Genomic DNA, 26,772 nt, shown 5'->3' with positions numbered 1-26,772 from the left:
AGCTTCTGCATCCCACCTGTGGTAAAAGTGTCAAGCTTAAAATAATTCAAGCTCAAAAACTTACTAAAGTAAAAGCAATAATGTTTTAGCTGTTAAGCAAAAAGCAACAAAGTCAGTAAAAGCTAACAAATTTTAACATGTTTAGACATTTAAACTTAGTTAAAGGTGCTGTGGGCATCATTACAACAATTTTGTCTTCATAAAAATATGCCTCTTGTGTATATTCCTTTCAATATAGCCACTAAGTATTTTCTCTCAATTTTTTTAGCAGAAATTAATTCAAAAATATTCTACTGCGAAGAAAAACAGTGAAAAGACTACTGTTGAAAATGCACACTTGATTCATGACATTGGTTCAAACTTCTATTCAAAACACACTTAAATCAAAGACTATACATGTATAGCTATGGGTTTAAGAAGAGCCATAAAGAGCTGTTTATAACAACCCAAGCAAAGAGTGTGTATTAGGGTGATGACCTAAAGTACACCAAAAATTTGTTGCATCAGTAAAGAGATAGGGAACTGACACATGTCATAATAACTCTTTTGATATAGATTGCTAAAAATTCACTTACAATTTTCATTTCCACCTTCTTCAACAACTACCACCATGTTCGAAAGAGAATTTACAACTTGCTGCTGTTTTTCAATATCTGCTTGAAGTTTCTATATTATTTTTGTAAATAAAATTTAAAAATAAAAATTACAAACAAATACAATTAAGTAGTTTTTTTTTAATTATCAAGAACCTAGCTTTTCTGGTAATAACAGTTTACTGCACAGGGGTTAGATCAATAGCGAAAAAAGTTTAATATGGACCAAATTGGTGACATTTTCATAATTCATATACTTTATAATATGGTTGGTTATAGTGACAAAATGTAGATGGCTAGGTTATATTTTGAGCGGTAATAAAACCAATTTGAATTTTTTTTTAAATGCTGTTTTAAACATTTATCACCAGGACAAAGTCAAAATACACATACTTAAAGGGGAAACCCTGTGATTGCGATGGATTTATGTAATAACATAAAATATGTTTATAGCACAAATTAGTCCCTTAATTATTTCATAATTAAGTCAGACTTTAGCCATCAGCCTTGATACCTAAAGTGACTTATAGATTGTTCTTATATTATTTATAAGTTTCAACAATTCGAACAACTTTTCATTTGCTTATTTTATTTTGTGGCCGAAATATGAATTAATAAAAAGACTATTTAGACGCATGTGGGTTCACTCACCTCTTTTAAGCTTATTTAAGCTCCAGTCTCTCAACAGAGTGTTGCATTCACAGGGTCCCCCCTTTAAGTACAATGGCCAAATTGATTTTAGATAAAAGTTAATAGATCTATACTCGCGAACCCTAGATAAAATTATCATGTCCGCAATGGGATAGGATTTAAACACTAATTTGAAACAGTTCAAACATGCACTTTATCTTCATGTACCCTACTTTACTATAATATTTTTTAAATTTTAAGTTCCCTGATAAGTATTGCTGCGGGTCATATGGGCCTAAATATTTTCTTGATGGAATGTTAAGGTAAAAACTTTCATCACACAAAACAATGAATAAGTACATTATATATGCTTACCTTATGTAGCTCAGCTTGTTGTTTAGTTATAGCTAAAGTTGGGCCTATTGGTCCTATTCTTGATATTCTATCCTCCATTGTCGTGAGCCACTGCCTCAGGCGGTCAACTTGATTCTGTTGAAGTTGCATAAGCACACTATGAAGCCTAAAAGTTTAAAACAAAGTCAAATTAAAACTTGGAGCACAATATATATTGTTAAAAAGCAGGCGGCGGCTTTAATGTAGCACCATGATGTGTCCAGCAGCGAGTTTGAACTAGAGTATTAGGTTCGATTGGTTGAGGTTTTCAAAAACTACATTCAAGAACCAATTGACATATAATTGCAATGAACAGGCAAAAGCATTCTAGGGTGTTATAGGGAGCCACCACTGGTTATAAAATAGATAAAAGTAGAATAAAAGAGAATTACTTGTTTTGTCTTTCAATTGCCTTGACCCTCAATTCCTCCCATCTTCCATTTAAAAGCTCCATTTGAATTTGAATTTCTTCCAACTCTTCGTTAGATATATTCCCAGAATTGATGAGTTCATACCCATCTTGAAGAACTTCACCAATCATAGAATTTTTCAGATCTAGCATGAATTGTTCATGAAACTGAAAATGGGTAGAATTACAGTTAAACTCACAACAAAAACACCTTATCGTTTCAAAAACAGATTTGCTTTCCCCAAAAAGTTTTTTTCCATAGAAAATGTGTTTTCTCAAGAAAATCTCCCCAAAACCTTTTCCACAATTAATTATCTTTAGAAAAAATCTTATAAAAATATTCTACCTGGAATTGTTCTTTGACAACATCTAGTGGCCCTTCAAGTGGTCCTTCTTGATTTAAATGTTCCTCAGCTTCTAGCAACCACATTAACACATTTTCTAATTTTGATTGATAGGACTCTGACAAAGCTTTGAAAGATGACATTGCGCTACTGGAACTGTTACTGTACTGTACCCTTTCAGGGGAACCCTAATATTAAAAAAAAATTCACATTGAAACAACTAATTCAATTTGCATATTGGATCACTTTGAAACATTTGTATTCCAATAAGTATGCAAAAAAATACAGTTTATAAAAACAATTCTCAAAACCATGAACAAATTTCTCAGTTAAACATTCTAGCATGCGTTAAATACAAATTGCAATGGATTGAAAAATTGAAATTCTAATATTATAAATTATACCCCAAAACTACCAATAGTTGACCTTTGCTGAACCATATGGTACAGTAAACCAATTTAGAAGAGACGCTTAACTAACTTATAGCTTTGATAGCAGCCTGCCTATCATTGAAAATTTGTATAACTACAAAAACTGTAGTTCTTTTTGAGACCATAGTCAACACAGACAAAGATAGCAAGGTATTCATTAAAACTGAGCTTAATAGTTTAGCAATACATTCCAGCAATCAACAAAAATTGAGTTTTAACAAAAATAAATAACCTTACATACAAAAAGTCTGGGCTCGCAATCCAGCTTTGATCGCGGTTTACCTTCATTTTGTAAAAATGCTTCAAAGTTAAGCTTAGTAATTTCTTATAGAAATTTTATATTATCAGCATAATGCTGAGGAAAAACTTAAAAACACCTTTAATACATCGAATGACACAATCAACACGGCCTTGATGCAAAAATAAATCTACAACATTAAATAAAACTATATTTCAGGGCATCGCGATACAAGGTACATTATTAGTCTGTGATTTGGTTTTGGAATTTTACTTGAGTTAAATTATGTCACTTGGTAAATAACATTTATCCTCCGGAGCCGCAGTCCCAAACTTTTTGTACGTAATATTATTTATTTTTGGTTTTAAGAGGAATATTATTTAACAACTCAGTGCAACTTGGAAAGTGTACACCGATTGGTTTTTTTTCACAGATTAAGCTTAAAACTACAGTTCAGCGTAGCACTAAAAATACACTTCCAGTCAAGGTACAACTGTCTGATAAATTTAAAACAAACAAATGAAACTTACAGTATCTGAAAGTTCAACAGATTCTAATCTTCGTAATGGAATAGTTTGATGCGGCAATGACTGAAATAAACACATGACATACATAACCACTGATTTTTTGTCAGGCAAATTTGAATTGACATCTGAAAAGTATGAAGGTCCAATTAATGATGGAAAATAATGATGCAAATAAAAACAAAAAATAATAACCTTCAGGGTCTAGTAATCGATCTATTCCCAGAACTTTCTGTGCAATTTGAAAAGCGTGCTCCAACCGGGTAAAAGGATCTTTTGACAGCAATTCACCATATTCAAATAAGTGGGGGCTAAAATAATTATAAAGCCAAATACTAAGAAAAAATAAATGAGCATGATTTACTAATTATTATAACTTACAGGAATTTATGTAACAACACATTAAACGCTAAACCATCGGACCAGCTATAAAAAATAAACATATGTTAATTGTGGAAGGCAGCATTTTGAAAGAGAGCTAGTAATTATGTTCACCGATTTATAGATTTAAAAAAAATAAGCTATTTCATAACCTGAATTGGAAAAGACTGAAGGCTTTTTTCACAGGAATACACGGGAAATAAATTCAGGTAAGAGGGTTGTGATTAAAATTTAAAGGATTTAAAACTATAGACTTTGTTTCTCTATGAAAAGTCAATTCAAATCATACACTGGGGTTTAGTATACAGGGTGTCCACTACTAACCAAAAAATGATAAATAACTGAAAAAGTTTTTTTAAATTTCAAATCTCTATGTGACATTTTATCGTGCAGAGGGACATATACTAGTGTAAAATTTAATGACCTTGAATGCATGGTTCATGGTCATTCAATTCCAAACTATCTTGAGAACCGTTGGGTTTACGGATTTGGTTCCAATTAGAAAGTTGTTGCTCGCCATATTATTAGTTCAAATAGCTTTAATTTGACCAATCAGAAGCAGAGAAATTGAATTTAGTTCTAAGAAGCAAAATTTTTAAGGGCCCATTATGCCTATATGAGGGAGGCGGAGCAAAAACTAACGTTGTAACATTTTGTGTTAGATAACGATGGGATGAAAATTTTTAAACTAAAGACCGTTGAAAAAGTGCCAAAAAAACCACATTGCATCTACGGGGTTCAAGGGGTATAAATTCATGTTCAATTAAAATGATTTTGGCTTCTACATAGAGCCTGGCGCGCCATCTCCGATATTTAATCTGGCGTCAAACCGCCGCCACCCAGTCATATTTACTTTTCATCGCGCCGCTGACGCCGCCGCTGTTAAATATTGATCTCCTGCTGAATTTTTTTGAGATTTTCTAAATAACTTTTTCAAAATTTTCAAAAGGGGGAAGAAACTTTGGCCACTTCGCGCCGCTGCAGCCGAGGATTTTAAAAAAATAGGTGCCGTGCCGCCAGCGTGTGATTTTCACCAAACGCCGCCCAAAGCAAATCGGAGCTATGCTCTACTTCTACATCCATTACATATATCACTAAATGTTATAGTCAATTTGACATTAGGATTCGAACCCTAATCCCTTATTTGAACTTATTCTTGAACAATATTTATACAATCAATGCTTTTTTATGTTCAATATAGCGGAATTTGTAGAGCGTTTATATTACCGTTACTATCCCTTACCAAAAATTAAGTGGTCTAGGAACTTTGTTTTAAGTTTGTATTTGGGACAAATACCAACTAAATACTAACTAAACCATACATAACAACAACTTATTACCAACTAAAGCCATACTGCCAACTTAATATCCACTTATTACCCCTTTAACTAGTTTATTGAAAATGCTGACAACTTAAAACTAACTTAATACCAACTAAAATGTGTATACCAACTAAATACAAACTAAAAGCCAACTTATTTTTTGGTAAGGGTACAAAATTTAAATTAATAAATTTTGCACAACAAAATTCTCTGAAAAATATTATGTTCCCAAATTAGTTTAACAAATAAACCCAGGTTCACATCTAATCTAGATTTTAATATTTTATAAGATATTTTGCGAATATTTTAGCCTTAAAAAAATAAAACCTAGTTCAATATGAACTGTACCTGGTTGTGAAGTTTTTGATTTCTACTCCAATATAGCCCCTTGAAACATCTCTGCACCAGGCCAACAGTGTTTTCTCTAAGTTTGATTGCTGAGGAATTTCTGAATTAACACTCTTGAGAACACCTTGAACCTATAAATACATAAACAAAGATTATCAAATTCCAAAATAATAGATTAAAACAACCCCAGAAACGTAAATAAAAGTCTGGCAAGACGGGGTGGAGTGAGGAGTGCTGAAAAAAGTTTACTTTTGTGGGGTGGTCCCCAGAGACTTAGTTTTACTTATCCCCAAAATCGACTGTTTGGCATAATTAAACTTACGAGGAGTGTACCCTTAGTGTTAAATACCGATTTTGATGAAACTCGGGGGGTATGTAGACCTTGGGGTAACATGAATTTTCACCAAGGGAAAAATTACACTGGGCTTCCGTTTTGCTATGGCAACCGAAAATGTTTTTGACAACTTTAAATGAAAATGTCTACATTTAAAAAGAGCATGGGATTTTCTCAGTTTCACAGGGTACTTACTGTGAAAAAATCTTTTAAAATCAAAAACAAATAAAATTTTCAAATCGAAACTAAAATGCTAAATTTGAACTATTTTAGCAAAATTCATCAAAGTTTGGGAAAAATTGAGAATTTTCAATGAATTTGATAAATGAAGGAATATTTATAATTTATATTTATATAAATATTTTTTTTAAATCGACAAAAATTGGATAAATTAACCAAAATTGGGTAAAAAGACCAAAGTTGGGTAAAATGGCCTAAAATGTTTAAAATTGGATAAAATCGTCTTAAGCCAACTAATATCGTCTAAAATGGGGTCAAATGATAAAATTTGGGTAAAATAATCCAAATTCGTCCAAATGACAAAAATTTGGTAAAATGGTGTTAAAACAACTAATATCGGCTACAATTGGGTAAAACAGCCATAAACGTCACTAAAAAAGATTAAAATTGAATAAAATGAATGAAATTTGGTTAAACAACTGGAATTTGGTTAAACAACTGGAATTTGGTTTAAATAAATGAAATTGGTTAGAATCGTGTTGAATTATTAGATTGACTAAAATGAACGAAATTGGATAAAAAGAACAGTATTTACTTTAAATAAGTTTCGACTACAATCGTCTTAAATCAATTGAAATTGACTAAAATAAATCTGTTGAACTACCAAAAGTGATGAAGGACCAAAAGTAGATAAACTGAAGAAAACCTACAAAAGTAAAAACTAAAATTTATCGATTTTGTTGTAATTTTGTAAACACTAATTAATAACGAAAACTAATATAACTTAAATATTTTTTCGTTTAAAAACCAAACTTATGTTCACATCCGAAATACCCCAATTTTGAAAAAACATACTTCAACATTTTCCATAATATTGTTCGTTAATTACAACTTGCAAAAAAACTGACTTGTGTTTTGTCAAAGCTCCCTCTCCAGTTAAAACCGACTGAAATTAAGTCAGTGAAATGACTATCAGTGATTAAAAAAATGGGTAAAAAGCCAAAATTAGATCACTTTTAAAATTAAATAACCTTGCTAAGATTTGGTAACACAACTAAAATCTACAAAAATTCTATAAAGCCAGGGTTCGGCTACCGGAAAACTGCAAATATTGGTTAATAGTTTTAGAGTTATTGGCAGTTAACTAAAGGCGGCCATTTTCAAGAAGTAATTATAATGAAATCATTCTATTCATGATTTCATCGATGTAAGAAAAGTTACTCTTTTAAACAATGTATTAATTCGCGTTTTACCGCCAAAATCCATGAAAATGACGCCGCCTAGATCTTTAGGTGTGTGAAATTTCATTTCAATAGGATGGGTAGTTTCTGAGAAACAGCGTTACAGACATACAGACATTCGACTCACTAGAGAGAGGGCTTCGACAAAACACAAGTCAGTTTTTTTGCAAGTTGTAATTACGAACAATATTATGGAAAACGTTGAAGTATGTTTTTTCAAAATTGGGGTATTTCGGATGTGAGCGAAAGAGTGGTTTTTAACGATAGTTATATTTGTTTTCGTTATTAATTAGTGTTTACAAAATTACAACGAAATCGATAAATTTTAGTTTTTACTTTTGTAGGTTTTCTTCAGTTTATCTACTTTTGGTCCTTCATCACTTTTGGTAGAATGACAGATTAATTTAAGTCAATTTCAATTGATTGAAGCTGATTGCAGTCAAAACTTATTTATTTTAAGTAAATACTGCTCTTTTTATCCAATATCGTTCATTTTAGTCAATCTAATTAATTCAACACGATTCTAGTCAATTTCATTTATTTAACCCACATTCCGGTTGTTTAACCAAATTTCATTAATTTTATTCAATTTTAATCTTCTTTAGTAACGTTTATGGCTGTTTTACGCAAATTTTGTTTTTATACCCAAAATTTTATCATTTTACCGAATTGTAGCCGATATTGGTTGTTTAAACACCATTTTACCCAATTTTTATCATTTGGACGAATTTTGATTATTTTACCCAAATTTTATCATTTTACTCCATTTTAGACGATATTAGTTGACTTAAAACGATTTTATCCAATTTTAAACATTTTAGGTCATTTTACCCAATTTTGGTTACTTTATCCAATTTTTGTCGATTTCATAAAAAAATATTTGACACAACCCTATTTAGGTAATAATTTGCAAAAATTCCTTCATCAAATCAAATTCATTAAAATTTTCTCAAGTTTACCCAAATTTTGATGAATTTCACCCAAAATAGTTTAGCATTTTAGTTTAGATTTGAATTTTTTTTTCGGATTTTTTGAAAAAATTTCGCAAACCGAGAAAATCCCCTGCTTTTTTTTATGTAGATATTTTCATTTAAAGTTGTCAAAAACATTTTTGGTTGCCATAGCAAAACGGAAGCCCAGCGTAACATTTTCCTTGGTGAAAATTCATGTTACCCCAAGGTCTACATACCCCCCAAGTTTCATCAAAATCGGTGATTAACACCTTGGGTACACACCTCGTTAGTCTCATGAATTATTAAAATCTGTCAAAGTTTGAAATAAACAATTTTTTCTTAAAAAATTTTAATTTTAAAAGTAGCAAATTTTTTGGAATCTGTTATTTTTAAAATTCCACTTATTTCAGTCGAGGGGTTTAAAGGGTTCAATCACAAGGATGAGGGGTGAAAATGAGGAAAGTGAATTTGCACTTCTTTTTTGGCTACAGCTATTCCCAAGCATTTAAGACTACCAGCGCCAAATTCCTACGGCGGATTTTTGGAAATACATATAAAAACGGGCCGTTTTCTTCCCTACCCCTTATCCCTGTGATAGACCCCTTTAATTTTAGTTAAGGATGGATTAGGAATTGCCAAAAATATGAAGAAAATTGGAAATGGCCTTATTTTAGGCGTTAAAGATCAATCCTTTGATATCCTTAAACATAATGTTAGGGCTAAATAGTCAATGTACTTGGATTCCCCTCTCCTCTATCTAAAAAATTATTTAACCTTAAACCAAAAGTAGCATAAGACCCAAAAGTGTGTCAGAACGGTATAGTAGTTAATGAGAGTTTGTCGCAAAGCAAAAAAGGGAAACGAATGGGGGGGGTCGGAAATTGCGCCAGACTATTGACTAAATATAATGTTGCTAGTACTATTCCAACTAGTAGGTTATGTAGTCTATAGTGTGACTAGGTCTCACTAGAAATTTCAATACGCGCTGACACACTTTTGGGTCTTATGTTACTTTTGCTTAAACTAAGGATCATAATTTGGATTAAATTTAGTAAAACAACCTTTATAATAAATTTATTTATTATAAAGGTTGTTATAATGACTAAGCATAGCAACGATTCCCAATTTACATTAAGTAATTTTTCAAGCAATGACATAATCCTCAGCTAATGGACACCATCCAAGGTGGGATTCTGGAAGGGATAGATCGGATACCTTCGAGCAACCCTCTTCCTTGATTCGTGAATTTCCAGCTGAATGGGGGTGCCATTCTATACCTGTGTAAGGATGAGCTTACAGGTAACTGGTTAAGGTTGGAGATCAACAACAATGAATTGGTTCTTGGGGGCACGAGACTTTCATTATTGAAGGTCAGTAATCTCCCGAGGTCATTCAAAGTTGCATTACGCAGCAAAAACGTTTGGACAAAGGATCCCCAGATCCTTTTAAATCGTTTGCAGGCCTTCAACGGTGCCTTAAACACAACCTGTTGGAAGGTACTGACTTCTAAGGCTGATCCGTCTTTCATCCGATAGACCTTCCAGGTTGATGGTGAGTCAGTTAAGGCCATTAGAGAAACCGGCTTCAGATCTGAAACTGGACTGGATCTGGGTATCTTTAAGATACTTCATGATCCAAGTACACCAAAGGCTGTTAAGCAAGGTGGCATAGTCGACACAACTCCTAAAATCTTTAACGAGCCTGAAAACTCTTAAGGTTTAGGGGAATGAAGGAACACCCTTCTCTGGTAGGCGAGGACTCTGGAGAAGACACTCTCACAGAGGGCTTGCAAGATTTCACCCTCTCAGATCTCGAAGGTACTAATATCACTATCTGATAATGCCTTGGAGGGATGGGATAATGTGGGGGCATACCCTCCACTGATGCCACTCCAGTCAACCCCAAACAAGGGGTATCCAATGAGGGTTAAGGTGCTGCAGATTACTCTACATCACTGCAAGGACAGCCTCTGCAGTTTTTTGTCGATAGTTTGCAAAGGAACAATTTGATGTTACTATTATACAGGAGCCCTGGATAGCCAATGGTAGAATAATGGGTCTCCAAAATGCAGGTTATGTCTTCTTAACTATCTGCCTAGAGCTTGTGTATTGGTACAAGGTATCTCTTCCGCTTTCAATCTATAATTCTAGGGATACCACAGTAATTAAAATTGTTTCCTCTAATTCTGATGGAACTTACACTGGCATCTGCCTAAATCCCTTGTCGCCTTAACCATCACAGAAGGTGACGAATTTGGTCAACCACTACGAACGGTCAGGTAAGAAACTTGTAATTGGTTGTGATGCAAATGCTAATCATGTCATCTGAAACAGCAGTGACTGTAATCAGCATCATGATGAGTTAATGAAATATGTTGTGATATTAACGGGAATCATAAACCAACTTTTGTTACTGCTAGCAGAAGTGAGGTCATTGATCTTACGCTGTGTACAGAAAATGTCGCAGGTATAATTTCTAATTGGCAGACATCTTTATTTGATTGGAAACAATGAGGATCCAATCAGTAATGATCCTCAGGTGGAGGAGGAAACTTCCTCTCATGTACTTTGTAGGTACAAACATTATACAGCCCAAAAGTTTGAACATCTTGGTATGCATCAGCTGGAAACTTCGGACATCTTTAACATGCCAGCCTAGCGGATCTACTGACCCTTCTCCCACTTAACAATAATAATAATAATCCCCATACAATGAAATTGGGAAGCATTTTTAAATTTAGTCGCTTCTACTTATTATCCTCAAAGTCTTGTGATTTTGAGTCTCAAGCTTTGGATTGGCTATTAAAACAATGTGCTACTTGAGATTAAATAGAATTAATTTTCTAGGGATAAAAACCGAATCTGCAAAACTGATATAATCACTAACAAAGAATATTACATGATATTATCAGTGTACTGCATGACCATGCATTGAGGATAACATGGCTATGTTCAACTTTCTTGTCTTATTTCCTTGATACAAACTAGGGATTTATTTTTTTTATTTTTTGAGAAGATGAGAATTTAGGCTCATTTTGCTTTAAAACCCAAAATATTACCAAAGGGGCCTGTCGCCAAAGTTGTGGTTTGATTTTGTGAAATCTAATAAAATTTCAATATTTTAAAATTTCTCTATACAGGGTGTTTCAAAATGGTATGCAAAAATTTTAAGAAGTTGTAGGGGGGAGTTGAGAAGTATGCCTGTTTTTTCCCATTTTCCTACGATAAATTAAAAGAGCGCCTACTAGCCCCTGGAAGTAGGCTGAAAAAAGCACAAAACCAAGCAGCCATTGCGAGTGGACTTCGCATGGTGGTTCTTGGAGCGTTCAGAACAAGATGTCTTGTTCCCTAAAAGCGTTCTTTTCACTGACGAAGCTATTTTCGGAAGGGAAGATCCATTCATCCAGCACAAGTGGGCGCTCAAAAACCTGAATGCCATTAATGCGGGTGGCCGGGTTCTAGCAAGCCAACAACTCCCTACACTTAACTATTACGTTTTTATGGAAAGGGGAAACCAAAGCACAACTGGAAAAACAAATTTATCCAGTGGAGAGAGAACTTTCAAACCTAATGCAGGAATGGTACGGAGTTTTCATCCAATGCCACAAGCTGGATTCTTAACCGGCTCCTTTTGCTGTGAGGCAAAATTGCTAACCACTCTGCCACCCCAGTTATATTTGTTACCAGAGAGCCCTGAGTATGGCTAAAGAAACTTCTGGTCTTTTCTCAGAAATTCTCTCCCATTTGTCAATAAGCATAGAAAACCAATAAATTTTCAATACTCCAAGATTAACTAAGTTTCGAAGAATTTAAATCAACACAAGGAAACTACATTTACATACCTGCCAGTGAAGAATTATACTCCAAATTAATCCAAGAGTTAGTTTTGGGTTTCCATCAACTATATCATTTGTACTTATGTTGACAAGTTTTACCTATAAATGAAAAAAATTGTTAATATTAGTATTAGCTGATATTGTAATTGAACTGATTCAGATGCCAAGACCATTAATATTTCAAATGAAAGTATTTTGTACATCAAAACAGTTAAACATTTAGAAGAAAAATTTTATTTTCTTTGGCTTAGTTTCAGGATTTGAGAATTTTCCAAATCTTTAGATTTTTATTTTGTGGATTGTTTTCCAGGATTTTGATGACTGATTTGTGAATTTTCAAATCTGGAAAATTATTGGATCCCAAATATTGATTTATTGTTTAATTATAAAAAAAACTGACTCGGGTACTGATGTACAATTGTCTGACTTTTTGTAAACTGCCCTTAAACAGAATTATAAAAATATTTTAAGTAGATGGCGCTTTTCCATTGCTTTTTTGAATATAGGGTACTTTAGGGACTTTTAAGAATTTTAGGAAGTGGGTGGGTACTGGACTATGTAAAAGAAAACCGAATTAAATGAAATTGGGAACCAATGGTTTAGTTGCTTGTGTTATACAAAACAATAAAAAAACTATCAATATCTTACATTATTATCTTCAAGAACTTTCAAGGCTCTAGCGACATTGTTCAAATGATGAACACGTAACCGTCCTCTTTCTCTCTTCTGAAATTCAAACATATGTTAATAAATGAATAGGAACAGCCATGCAGATTGATCTTACCAGTTCTTGACCACACAAGGTTTCCAACAATGATAAAAGGCAACTTCCATCTCTTAGATCAAGAAATAAATCTTTCACTGGGGGAAAGTCTCCCTAAAAATATCCACACAATACCGTTACTATAATACCAAAAAATTATAAATCTTTCAGCATAATTTAAATTTACCTTTGCAAGTTGACTGTTAATCCACTTTGTGAATGTTTTCTTTTGAATGTCTTCACGCTCATCTAAATAATTAAATATAAGATATCATATAATATTCCATGAGTGTTAAACATTTTACCACAATTTATTGGTGTTTAGGCAGAAGAAAAAAATTAGGGTTTTTTATAAATAAGGTATTTGTAAAACTTATAATATCTGAGCCATTCCTTTACATATTATGCTTATTTCCAATTAGGTAAAGATAAATGTGTTTATCTGCTATAGAGTAATATCGGCTCCCCGCCTTCGACTGTATTAGGGTCTACGGGATAATAACGTAGCCAATACTACTCTATTGCAGTAATAATCTACCTCAAGTGGACGCATTCATATAAAAGGCTTTGTCAGATCATTAACAGTTCAGGTTAGTTTAAAAAATATTTGTTCACACTTTTCGGAGCAGTTCTGATTATAGAGTTTATTTATTTTAAAGGAGAGATTTTTGAAAGATAATGGAAAATAAAAGATAATTTTTGTAAAAAAATAAATTTCAAACAAAGAGATATTGGTTTAATAACTGGTTTGGTGGGCAATGATTTGTAATGAGGTGGAAATATTTTGGGCTTGAATTGGTGATTAGTGCAAGATCATATTTTGATTTCTCTCTCTCATCATTACAACGTAATATTTTGTAGCCAAAAAACATGCTTGGGAGTGAAATTCTAATCTCATACATGTTCTTGCTAAATGTATTATGCTAACAAAAAGCTAAGTGAAGAAGCTGCTACACCCATGCTGAGCTTTACAGCTCATTTTAATTCCAAATGCTCTATTCCACTCGTAAAATGAGCAGATTTTTTTACTTGTTTCCTACTATTTTTGAGGGGCTGATCACTCATGACTAACCAATTACAGATTTAGAATTGCCTAAAGTTGTATCGCTAATCAGTGTTCAGATTTTTGGGAAGTGGTTAGCCCCTTGACTATAGAGTGCCAGCAGCTTGAAACCCTCCGACGTCACCAAAGTTAAACGTCTATTGAGAAAAAACGCGAGTTTTCATGACAACCATTACGGAAGCTACGGCTGTGACAGCACTAACTTTTAAAAACGCATCAACTGCTAGCACTCTATTCAACAGAACCCACTCAATCCACCATTAAATATTACAGAATGAAGAATCACATTGCCTAACGTGTAAGTGTTTTTATGGACTAGCCATGATGGGGGAGTAGGGAATGGCCCTAGCCTTTCATTTAAAGTTCGCTTTTCAATAGTATTCTGGGTGACCATCAGAATGAGCAGCTAGAATCTCATTCACAACACAATATAAAGATCAAAGTACGAAATTTAATAGGTGAAATTACAGGAAAAGCTTTTATTATAATAAACAAATGCCTATGTTATCCCAGTTTTTAAACTGATAATTTATCAGGGGTGTCAAAGAATTATGAAGTTCCAGATTAACTTTAACCTGTTTGAACATTTTAGGGTAATATTACACAATTAATGTTATTTTTTATTTGTATATGACACATAGCTAGATTTTCCACACTGTAGTATACAACTTGCACAACTTCCCAATTGTGCACAAAGGTTATTAATATTATTGTTAAAAAACATATTGCAAATGAAATATGATTTACATTGATGAATGTTATTGTTACTCTTGTTAGGTGCTTACCGTAATAAACTGCTTCAACATCAGGCTTCAAACTTAAAGCACTCATTGTGAACAAACAATTTTATTTCGACAACTTAATTAACACTAACTAACAGCAACTTAAAAAAATGCAGCAACCAAAAACAATAAATTGGCATAAAGGCTTACATTGACAACTGACAGCACACTCAACTTTCTAGGCCTAAAATACGTTTATGTTTTCTAAAATTCCCAAGCAGACGACGTTCAGGACTGCCAGTTTGTCGGTCGATAATTTTTTTTTGCTCAATTTTTGGGTTAATAATAATACAATATGTAACATAATAGGTGGTTTTTTTTCGCTTGTCCGGGGACAAAAATGGAAACTTTTTACCCTAAAACGTTTTATTCGCCTGTTCTCGGGGTAAGATTTACCCTGTCCCGAATTTTGTTCGCTTGTTCCGGAGTATTAGGGTTACACTTTTTACTCCTCCTCGAAAGGAGGTGTAGAGGGAATAATCTAGTTTTGTCGTCTGCTTAAATTTCGTTTCACGAAAATATGATGGGGAAACTTTTTATAAATAACCTTTAACCTTTAAATACTCCCTTTCTACTCTAACTCGTTTTTTTCGTCAAGACAGAATTGTAGTAAAATGACGTCATATGGCTACACTTTTTAACCTGCTCAAAAAACCCAGAACAGGCGAAAAAAAACCACTTATTGAGTTAAACAGTACACATGCATTCGGAGAAGCTACACTCCATTAAAAATTCAAAACCATTCTCCGGACCCCTGTTCGTTTCACTTTGCCCCCTCCAACTTCTAGAACGTTCCTACGCCCCTGATTTCAATACTTTTTTTCCAATAAACCTGCTTCTTTTATTTGACAATGCAAATTTATTTTAGAACGTGAGTCTCCGAGAACTTCATTAATTTGCAAATTAATTACATTAACAGAACTTGACACTATATTGTAGTTCATTTTAGCTCCTAAGCCTTGGTTGTTCAAACCGGTTTGTTTACTAAAATAATGGCCGTCGTTTTATCAGACGTAGAGCTAATTATACGACGGCATTATCGGCATATGAGATTCGATGACGTCAAATATTACGTAGGGTACGGATGACGCAATAGCTGTGAAACTAACCGTTAGGGAAGAAATGGAGCTAGTGGCATACTTATGAGTAATTATGTTACATATGATAATACTAAAAATAACGTCTTTGCATACATAATCTCATCAAAATATAAGCAAACGATGCCAAAATTATATTGAAATGCAATTATAATTATTTATAAAGTCTATTTACTAATAATGATGAGGAAAAACTAATAGCGTCTGCTTTAGCCGCTACCTATCTAGGTTTCAACGGCGAACCAAAGGGGGCGTAGAGATAGTTTTCGGTCGCGAATTGTTCGGAGTTAAGCTATTAACAACTTTGTATCTTCAATCCCAGCAAAAGTGTGGCTTAAAGATGAAGTAGATGCTTGGGGGCAAACCAAAAGAATTCACCGTATATATCACCCAGTGTATTCTCTTTTCGACCAATTATTAACTCATTTTTAAAAAAAAAAACTTTTTTTCTTAGTATCATCATACGTCTATAATTATATTCCATACGAATAAGTGGGTCAGTTGATCGAAATAATTACAAAATGCTATGTGTAGAGTGACGAAGAACAGTTGTCCAAAGAAGTTTAGCACCTCTAGCGAGAAATATTTGCATGCTATAAACAAATTAGCACGCGCAGATCCTACGCTGAGACATTGGACAAGGCTCCCTTCGCGCCCTTTCGATAATAGAGCGTATTAAGCTTAGAACTTTATTCTGTAGTTTGCCAAAATTATACCAGGGCTCCCACCAAAATCTTTAATAAAGTTAGGAAGAATAGGTACTTTTTTCAAAATTCGAACCAAATAGGGACGAATGTAAAACAAAAAGAGATTTTTATTTGAACAAAATTCCAAAACTGATTTTGTATATTTTCTTTAATTTTACAACCTAACAGAGAGGCTCTGTCCTACAATTTAAAAATGTTACCAAGCTTGTTAATCCTCAGATTTAACTATTTTGTAAACAGCAGATGTATGAAAATTGAATTTAAATCCTATGATGGTTTCTCTGAATTTCATGAAAATAGGGTACTTTAGGGAGCAAATCTCGATATTATGCACCTTGAAGAAAAATAAGGACTTTGGGTATTTTAGGAACCAGGTGGGACCATGGGAGCCCTGTTATATGGTAATTCTATAAATAGCTCTCAGGTAACATACGACAGATAGGGAACTGACACCCTTACTAATAATAAACTTAATTATAAATGTATACTTAAATTAAATGGTGGGCAAACATAGAAATCCCAAACGCTTTACCAGCGTTCAGAAATTTTGCGTCAATAAGCGCTTAAATAAACCCCTCTTTGACTGTCTTGCCCCCTGTTGAAAAATGCTGCCAGATCTATGCATAGAAAATTAACAGCTTTGGCAGTATAAAGAGAGACCATAAACAAATCTGTTAAATGTTCAGTCGCAGCAGCACAGACTTTATAATCGGCTATCGTGCTATGTATGATCTTTTATTTAAAGGACTATTTCGCACCATTGCATTGGGAATAGTACCGCTAGAATGACAAAGGCACGCTCGGGAGCCGTGGTTTCGCAAAACAAATTCTGAAATTTCGAGTCGGCGCATTCAGCCGTCAACTCTATCATTATACAGGTGGCGCCATCTATCACTTTCAAAATACACTAGTACTATTAATTCAATTGTATGGGATATAATTCCCGCCGCTAACAGCGGATTGCGCCACCAACAAATGGTAGAGTTCTCAATTTTGCAAAAATTGTTTCGCCCAAGGCAGATTGAAATTGGCATTCTAGCGGTACTATTCCCAATTCAATTGTTCGTACATAGGAATAAGTACTAAAATATTAAGTACAAACATTCAAACGCTATGGACAAGAAGTATACCTAATTTTGGCCGCCAGTTTTATCAGAAGCTTGGGTTAGCAGACGATGCTAAGCACCTGATGTTATGAACGCGAATTTCTAGATTTCCACAATGGCCCAAAATTATTTCTAATTTACCGTTTAAACTTTTAGGACTTTTCGAACTTGAACATCACTAATGAAAAACAATTATCAACGCTAATGAAGCTTACCGTTGATGTTTAACTCGGGCATTCCGACGGGTTTCAAATAAGACACCATCGAAGTCACTTTCTTAATAGCTTCCATAACAATGAGTTAATGCACGCTCACATAAAAACTGATCACAGCGCAAAAAGTTTCCCCAATTTACACGGGAAAGAAAATTGCCAAAAAAATGCGTCGAAATTTCTCGACCCTAATAATCCATGCGCCGAAATTCATTCACAGTGGCGGGCGCATTTCCGAATTGGGAAGAAACGTTTTTTTTTCCTCGGTGGGACGGGCGCTCCCTTTGGGGCAATAGAGAGAGTCAGATAACCTGTTTATCGCGATAGTACTTCTGACGACGGCGAGTGTTTCTATAAGGCGAGCGATAATTAAAGGCAAGAACTCGGGGATGGATGTGCATAGGAGGAGCGCGGGGGTGTCATCGATTACAACACCTGTTCGTTTCCAGCATCTCTAACCGACGACGGCCGCAACTGACAGCTTCTTTTGCCGAAAAGACAGCGTCGTGAACGGCTCAATTGTCATTCCGAAAGTCTTTCAGGCTCATTTCGTCGCATTCACTTATGGCATACGTCGATTAGAAGAACGGCTGGCGAAAGGAAGACCCCCGACATTTCGGTAGTTTTTGCAAAACAAACTCTAGCGTATAAGATACCGCGTTTGACTAGGGGGGATAGGAACTGCCTCCCTTCAGAACCTCGGTTTAATATAATAGATGCTAGAGACGAGATAAGCTACTATTCACTAAAGCTCTAATTAGGTTTACTCCGTACTCTGCCCACTCGTATTCTTTACAATATCTATAGAAAATATAAAAGAGGAATAGCAACTATAGCTTTGACACGCCTTCAAATTTATCTCGAGTTTTTTCGAAAGGTTTAGTTTTTAAAAGCAAGTCGTAACGAGCTTTAGCAGACGATATTTCGATTTATTTTATACTGCCTTCAAATCTAAGAGCTCACACCTGGTACTTTCGGTGAAGTCGTTGCGCGTTATAAGCACATAAAGTTTTTTACTTAGTTCATTTAAGTCCTAAAATTACCGGAAGTTGATAGACCTAAAGTACCTCGAGATGATAAATTGTCGGAGTTACTATTCTTATTCTATATTTTCTATGAAATAACAGAATTTTCTAGAAAGCGTGCACTTGTGATGTTTTTTTAATAATTCATGGAGTATAGCAATCTTTAGCAGGACATGTGTTCATATAAAAAAAAAATTATACAAAGGTCCAAAAGGTCGGCGTCCTACAAAAGTAACAAAACAGTCAAAACTTTATTATCGAAACTTCTCCGTTGGGGCCTCTTATTCGTAAAAAGACAATATATTTACAAATTAAAATTCAATGTTTGACTAAACTTGAAAGATAATTGTCATGAATAACATACACATATAAATATAACAATAAGCGTAAATATTTTTCTACCTTCTTTCTTCTCATGGCGCAAACACCCAGTAGTGACTTAGTAAAGTATATATCGGAAAATATTATCTACGGTCGTTTATATACAAATATTTAATCAAAACTGTACGCTTCGTCCGTAAATTAAATTTGGTCACAAGTATCGCCGCCTACCGACCGAGTTTTAAATTGAATTTATGAAAGCTGTCTGCTCGTTCAAAATTATCTCTGCACAACAGCTGAAAGTTACATACACTCCAAGGTACATTGAAATATTTAGTTGACGGATATTATGGCAGATAGCGCTATATTTCCATAGCTCGAAGCTTATTGGAAAGTAATTAAATGTTTAACTCAGTTCGGTAAATCAAAGGTATTAGAAATGTTTAGTTTCTTTGCTCTTAAAGTTATATTTTCTTTTGTATAAAAAATGGTTTTCTAAAACTTTTCCTTTGTTATATTTTAGTCACACTGCTATGTTATATTATATTAAATAATTATTAAAATCAAAATTGGAAACTCTGGAAAAAAACTGGATTTTAAATTGAATTTAAATTGTTTACTATTTGAGAATAAGTCTATGTGAAATTTAAAATTATTTCAACGCGAAAACATGCGCTCACTTAGAGCATGCAAAATTTACGAACCTTACGCTCACTTGGCAAAATAATGATGATTTATTGAACGAAAAATATTTATTGAAAGCACTTGATGTCGTTAATAATTTTTCATGTTATACGGAGTATTATCGAAATGACTTAATTTTTAATTTGGCTAACCAACAGAAGTGCACAAAGACTACTAATTTTCCGTATTATGGTTTTGCTAATCCTTCTACTAAATTGCCAGTGAAAAATACGTTGGCAAGTGTCACACTTAAGGTGAATACGTTACTTATGTTAGTATCAAAAACCATGTTATATTCTAGACGATTGTGTTTTCTTGGATATTAGGGATGGGGAGAGAACTTAGCTGTGTACAGCGAAATCACGCCAGAAAAATGTTTATCTCAAACCCATATCGTATTAATTATATGCCAACACATTCACGAGCTTCGCGTCGGTATTTGCGAACTCACGTCCTTTTCTTGCGAATTTTACTAGAACACAGTTTACGTACATGCTATCACAAATATTGTACAAAAATATGACATAACTTAAATTATACATCTCGTCATAAGCTAAACGAAAATACAGGATGCGTAATTTATACAGACCCACTAAAATAATTAAGGCAAATTAAGAAAAATTCCGGGTCATATTGTTTTAAATTTATAATTTTTTTCTGCCTTTACATTTTTTTTCCAGTTCTACCATAAAAAATATAGAAGAGGAATAACAACTCAACCAAGGTACTTCAGGCCTATTATCCTCCGGTAGTCCTATCGCATGAGTCTACTCTAGTGACTAATTTATTAACAGTTAGTCACCTCCCACTAAACCCCTAGCTTTAGAACATAGATTATCATTTTATAAAGCCTCGCAAAAAGTTGCTATATCACTTTTATAGACCAGAAAGGTTTCGATTTCAGAAAATAAATTACCGAACTCCTGAAAAATGACGGTAAAACCATTGAGTTGGGAATATTAATCTAGAGGTCCAATCATGTCCATGATAATTTTATAAATGTTCCATGATAATTTTATAAATGTTCCATGATAATTTTATAAATGTTCCATGATAATTTTATAAATGTTCCATGATAATTTTATAAATGTTCCATGATAATTTTATAAATGTTCCATGATAATTTTATAAATGTTCCATGATAATTTTATAAATGTTCCATGATAATTTTATAAATGTTCCATGATAATTTTATAAATGTTCCATGATAATTTTATAAATGTTCCATGATAATTTTATAAATGTTCCATGATAATTTTATAAATGTTCCATGATAATTTTATAAATGTTCCATGATAATTTTATAAATGTTCCATGATAATTTTATAAATGTTCCATGATAATTTTATAAATGTTCCATGATAATTTTATAAATGTTCCATGATAATTTATGATTCCCCAATTTTGAGAATATTCAATAATGATAATTTATGATTCCCCAATTTTGAGAATATTCAATAATGATAATTTATGATTCCCCAATTTTGAGAATATTCAATAATGATAATTTATTATTCCCCAATTTTGAGAATATTCAATAATGATAATTTATGATTCCCCAATTTTGAGAATATTCAATAATGATAATTTATGATTCCCCAATTTTGAGAATATTCAATAATGATAATTTATGATTCCCCAATTTTGAGAATATTCAATAATGATAATTTAACAAATATTCAAATTGGATCACGTACAAATTTTAGTAAGTGATAATTTTACTAATTATCGAATTTATCCCATTTTCAATAAAAAAATATACGGGTTTATGAAAAGGTACATTTATAAATTCGTTATAGCTTCGTAGAAACGGCCAACTCTGTTAGCGCGTAATCAATCATCGTTGGCCGTGAAAGAGGCACCGTTCAAAAAGCTTCATACCGTAACATCGCGTTATCGGCCAACAATACTTGAATAAAAAATACTCGAACTTTCAGACGAATTTGAGATCGAATACCCGCGAGAGATACAGATATAGTTTCTAACATTTCGAATTGGCCAAATTGAAAGATGAGACTCAATTAAAGACCATATAATCGTTGTCACAATGGATAGATAAACAGAGAGAGAGAGAGAGAGAGAGTGGGGCGAATGGAATTTGTTCATCTCTCTCAGAAAGAGTTCCGAAAGAGAGATTGCCCGCGATAATACCAGTACATTGCCAACCTACCGCACTGTATCTCGTCTTTATTTCTCAAGGAGGGGCGCCAGTTGACCTAAATTCTACCGAGAACAGTTATTCAACGCCCGACAAACGGATAAATTCGCGAAAAAAGTCAAGAGCAAGCGCTATTATTATTTCATGGCGCGTTAGGATTTAAAAAGATATTTCCCATTAGTACAATCTTTTAAAATAAATGCCATATCTTCGTTAGTTAATAATTATATTTCGCGTAAGCGTGTCAGCTTCCCTATCTTCACCGCGTTCTATGTTTAACGAACAACACTCTCTTTTGGTGGATATCATACTAAGCCGTTAGGCCTAATACGCGCCTTTTGCCTCGTCGCCATCACATCGCTTAGGGCTTTCGCGTGAGGATTTGTTTTAAAGTTGTTTATTTTTATCGCTAGAGGCTCTAATAAATTTTACGTCACTCTACCAGCAATTGTTTCTTTTAACTGACACACTTATGAAACATAATTATACACTTATGGTATCTTCTAATGTCTTTTTACGACGATGACCAAGAACGTATTTATTTAACTGAATAGGTCCAATCTATCTACCAGGCTGGCGAGTATCACGCCATCTAATACAGGTCGTAAGAACTTTTTCCTTAGTTTTTCGACGAAACGTCCATAATGATGAAGATTTTTACTCCGACTATAGATTCTTTTGCGGAGAATATTCGTGGGGAAATCCATAGCTTGACTACATGGGGAGGGGACCCATTAGGGAAAAAAAATTCCATAGTGGAGGCAGAGGTAGTACGGCGGTGTCGATACGCTCGTAACAGAGTGTATTGGCTTCGAGCTTAGAAAAGATAGTGCCATCTACTTTAATACCTGTCAACCAAATGTGTGAAGAAATAGCAGACAACTTTTTGAATATGAATGTTCTTTAACTGAAACGTTCAGCTTTTATATCGAGATAATTTTTAATGAGCAGACAGCTTTCACGCATTCCATTTAAAACTCAGTCGGTAGGCGGCGATACTTCTGACCAAAGTTTAAGCTACGCACGAAGCTTATGCTGAAGATGGTGCTAATAATAACGACGCTCAAATTAATACATGATTGTCTTCAGAATAGTTGGAGTGAAAGTAAAATTTTATTATTAATTTAGTCCATGCCACCACAGACCAGGTCTGTGTTCTACGTAACTTTAATGTGTTTTTCCAACGATCCCATTATTATTATCCCCTGTGAAGTTGGCAACACAAAATAAATATTCAAATTCGAGTTTTTTACATATATAAATTACAAAATTAGTCCGGCTTAATCGCCGTACGTCGATTTTTTTATGGCGGCGGCTTTGAAACAAAATTCGTCGGCGGCGTGACACGACGTTTATGGGAAATTACACTTAAGACGCTTTTATTTTAATTTCGTAACAGACTCAAAAATTTAAAATGTGATCGTTATTAAGAAAGGAAAACTAAAATAATAATAATAATAACTATCAGCTAGGCTAATACCCAAGTCATCTAGCGATCAAGGCCAATTATTGCAAGTGTTTATTTCCACACTTTTTGTGGATCGATCGGCGGCGTGCCTATTAAAATCTTTCGTCGTCGGCGTATAGGTCGGCGGAGTTGGTGACTATTTTATACTAGTTTTCATAATTTTCCTATAGATTTATCAAAATGTTCAAAAGACGCGTGGTTAAGGGGACTGATTTTTCCCAAAAAGCGTTAATATGAGGAATTGGGAAATTACGCAAAATATTTGTTAATATCAAGAAAACTTGATGTCGCTGTAGTCGATTTCTAACCAACTCGTGTAGCGATAAATACTATCAAATCTTAATTCTTGAAGTGGCAGTGAGCCTTCTGATTTAGACCACACTTACCGTGCCAAAAACTAAGAACAGCGAGTCCTCTTAGATTATTTGTCCATGAGTAAGCAACAACATTCAAAATTTGGGAAACCTGCTGCCATCTAGCGACAATAACCTACCCCAAATAACAGCTGTATAGTTAAGTAAAAATGGAACAAGTGGATGTATCACCTACAGCGAGCGGTTGTATTCACGGTTACCTCTACTAAAACCAAGAGACATTATACATAATATTTTTTAGCTGTTTTAAAAATATTCTTGGTAAAAATTAAAAATATTTAAAACAAGTAACTGAACAGTTTTCAATTAAATCGGAAGTTTAACAATACAGAAAACATTAAAAACAATGAAAAAGCACTTACACTTTCTTTTAGAAATCCGAAAGCCGACCGCTAGTGCCATAATTTAAATCCAAATAACGTTTATCGCGCCATCTCGACTGATTATCAACGAAATTAGAGTTCATTCAATGGACGTTTAACATTCATCGGGAAAAAAATTAAAATCGTTTTTCGAAAGTATCACAAACAGTAGATTAATTTCTATGGACATCAGCACTTTTAAATAGAGGAAAACCGTAACTTTTAATCCGACGTAAACATTTCTGGCACACAAACTGTTCCAATTGGTCGCTCGCTCGCGGAACTCAATTAGAATGAGATTCGTTTAGGTACGACTACCGCGTTCTTACCGGAGCTTCTAATTAATCAAATACTATTTAACATTATCTTTGCGATCAGGCTTATCAGAAAGTTAGGGATAAGGCCTTCGTTATAAAACCGTATTTCTTCCAACCGGCAATGTTGGGGATGTTTTATTCGGCGATGTTTTCCTGTATATATACCTGACGCGCGCGCGAATAGGGCAAAAGCGTGGTTTTACGTATAGCCGTTCGGCGTGACGAGGAAATGCTTGGCTAGTTTCGCGTTCCTCCCCCGCCGTAACATTAACGCAAATATATTTCCAAAGCAATCTACACTATCATAAAAAGCGCGCGAACTCTGGTTGACGTCGACGAGTACTTTTTACTTTATTAAAACGAAATAGTTTAGTCACCTGGTAACACTAGCGCCTCGAGCTCTCTTTCGTTAGACGAATTGGTCGTCAGGTATTGCTATCTTCCAAACAAAACCGCGTTGTATCCTCCCACGAATACGCAAAAATTTCCGTGAGTTATATCTTCGTTGCAAACAATACTTTATGGTCGCCGATGTAAATTTCCACCTGCCCGCTCCGACCAAAAACAAGATTATTTTAAAACAGTTTTTTGAAATTAACCTCGCATCATGGCTTAATTTTATTCAATGTTTTCAATACGACTTCCTCTCCCCCCCCCCTGGCCACTGATCACACAATCTTTTCCGAATATCCCCTTCTGAATTATCGGCCTTCTTTTGTCCTTTATCCCTGTTTATCGTTAATAATCCGTGAAGCAAATGCTTTAGTGCCGCGTGTAGGCGTACGCCTTCAGATTGACCATTGAAAATATAATCTTTGTTTGTACGAACTATGACCCGCATGGTTGTTTGTATGTTGGCCATGTAAATGGTACCTTAAAGGGGCGTTCAGAAGTTAACGTTAATAGTTAGTGTAGGGAGTTGTTGGATAGCGTGCCATCAAGGGTTTGCCACCACCCTCCTACGCATTGTAACCCGACCACCTGAATTAATGGATTTAAAAGTTGCTTGATGACTTAGGCCTGAAGCCCCATTTTCATGCTCGCTGGTACCGGATAAAAATCGTCAAAATTCGTTTCCGCCACTCGCAAGCGGGAAAATAAAGCTAAAATATCTGTTTGAAACAGATCGACGCGGAAAGTGAAAAAGTATGTAGCGGAAGCGGATTTTGTCGATTTTTACCCGCTACCAGCGAGCATGAAAATGGGGCTTAAGGTGGTGCCTTGGGTATTAGCCTAGCTGATTATTTATTACTATTGCACAGCTTCTAAAGAGCAATTAGTTCGCCACCAAACTTTTCCAACTAATTGGCATTTAATAGGCGATTAAATAAATCATCCTCCAAGTAAATCACCAAGAAGTAGTATTTCTGAGAGCCAGGATCCGCAAGTTATTGTTTATATAAAGCCTTGTTGAAATAATGGCAACTTTTCACCCAAAAACTACCGTAAATTATTTAATATTTCCATTATTTTAACAAGCACTATATAAACAGTGACTTACAGGTCCTGGCTCTCGGTAATATTATTTCTTGACGATTTCCTTGGAGGATGATTTATTGAAGCGTCTATTAAACAGGGTGAACAGGAAATGTTGGTACACTTTTTGTGGGTACCAGCGGCGTCCTTAATTTTCTACTAGGGAACAACACCTGTGTTTGCCCCCCCCCCCCCCCCCCTTGAAATATTGTGAATTTGTTTTTACAACCATTATGAAAAAGATGAAAGTTGCCGTTTAAAACTTTTAACAACAAAGTAAGAGCGAATTCAAATTCAACTTTCGATTTTTGGTCAAATTGAAGTAAAATTTCCAAATATTTGTCCACTTCGCTCGCAATGTACCCTCCAAACTCAAAAACGTACCCACGCCCCTGGTGAATACAATACGCAACTTTTTCGTTTAGAAGACCTATTTTAAGTGTACAATTGGTTTGAGATATACAACTATTTGAGAATCAACCAATGAAATTAAGGTATTTCGTAACCTCACTGACGCGGGAACTTTGAAAAATTTTACTCGTCATCTGCTTACTATAATATGGCTTTTATCGAAATAGCAGACATAAATAATTTAAAAAATTTCATATACGACGACAATATAAAATACGAATAATCCCATTAGGGGAACCTAATTCGTTAGGCCTCGTAGTAAGTTCTATTATCAAAGGTAGGGTAACCAA

At 34.2% G+C, this 26,772-nt stretch overlaps 1 protein-coding gene across 5 annotated transcripts in view; it reads right to left on the bottom strand.

Annotated features, from left to right (window-relative positions):
• Dys (Dystrophin) overlaps positions 1-18,146 on the bottom strand; it is a 168,895-nt gene extending 150,749 nt beyond the window's left edge. For 2 of the 5 annotated variants that reach the window (XM_090156585.1, XM_090156586.1), the window contains exons 1-13: positions 17,890-18,146; positions 13,107-13,168; positions 12,941-13,033; positions 12,805-12,882; positions 12,163-12,255; positions 5,614-5,744; positions 3,944-3,988; positions 3,758-3,873; positions 3,569-3,690; positions 2,372-2,557; positions 2,009-2,193; positions 1,599-1,743; positions 576-666 (exon numbers count right to left, since the gene is read on the bottom strand). In XM_090156585.1, coding sequence (XP_090012711.1) covers positions 576-666; positions 1,599-1,743; positions 2,009-2,193; positions 2,372-2,557; positions 3,569-3,690; positions 3,758-3,873; positions 3,944-3,988; positions 5,614-5,744; positions 12,163-12,255; positions 12,805-12,882; positions 12,941-13,033; positions 13,107-13,168; positions 17,890-17,965 — 1,423 coding nt within the window. In that variant the 5' untranslated portion in view covers positions 17,966-18,146. Of the gene's footprint in view, positions 1-575; positions 667-1,598; positions 1,744-2,008; positions 2,194-2,371; positions 2,558-3,568; positions 3,691-3,757; positions 3,874-3,943; positions 3,989-5,613; positions 5,745-9,825; positions 9,906-12,162; positions 12,256-12,804; positions 12,883-12,940; positions 13,034-13,106; positions 13,169-14,767; positions 14,909-17,889 lie in introns of those variants that run through there. The other 3 variants (XM_090156588.1, XM_090156587.1, XM_090156589.1) reach the window with 3 other exon arrangements.
• Between the last annotated feature and the right edge of the window lie 8,626 nt (positions 18,147-26,772).

The sequence above is a fragment of the Leiobunum rupestre genome, chromosome 8 (assembly GCF_980474605.1).
Source record: "Leiobunum rupestre chromosome 8, qqLeiRupe1.1.hap1, whole genome shotgun sequence".
NCBI lineage: Eukaryota > Metazoa > Arthropoda > Arachnida > Opiliones > Sclerosomatidae > Leiobunum > Leiobunum rupestre.
This window is presented reverse-complemented; position numbering and strand designations above follow the sequence as displayed.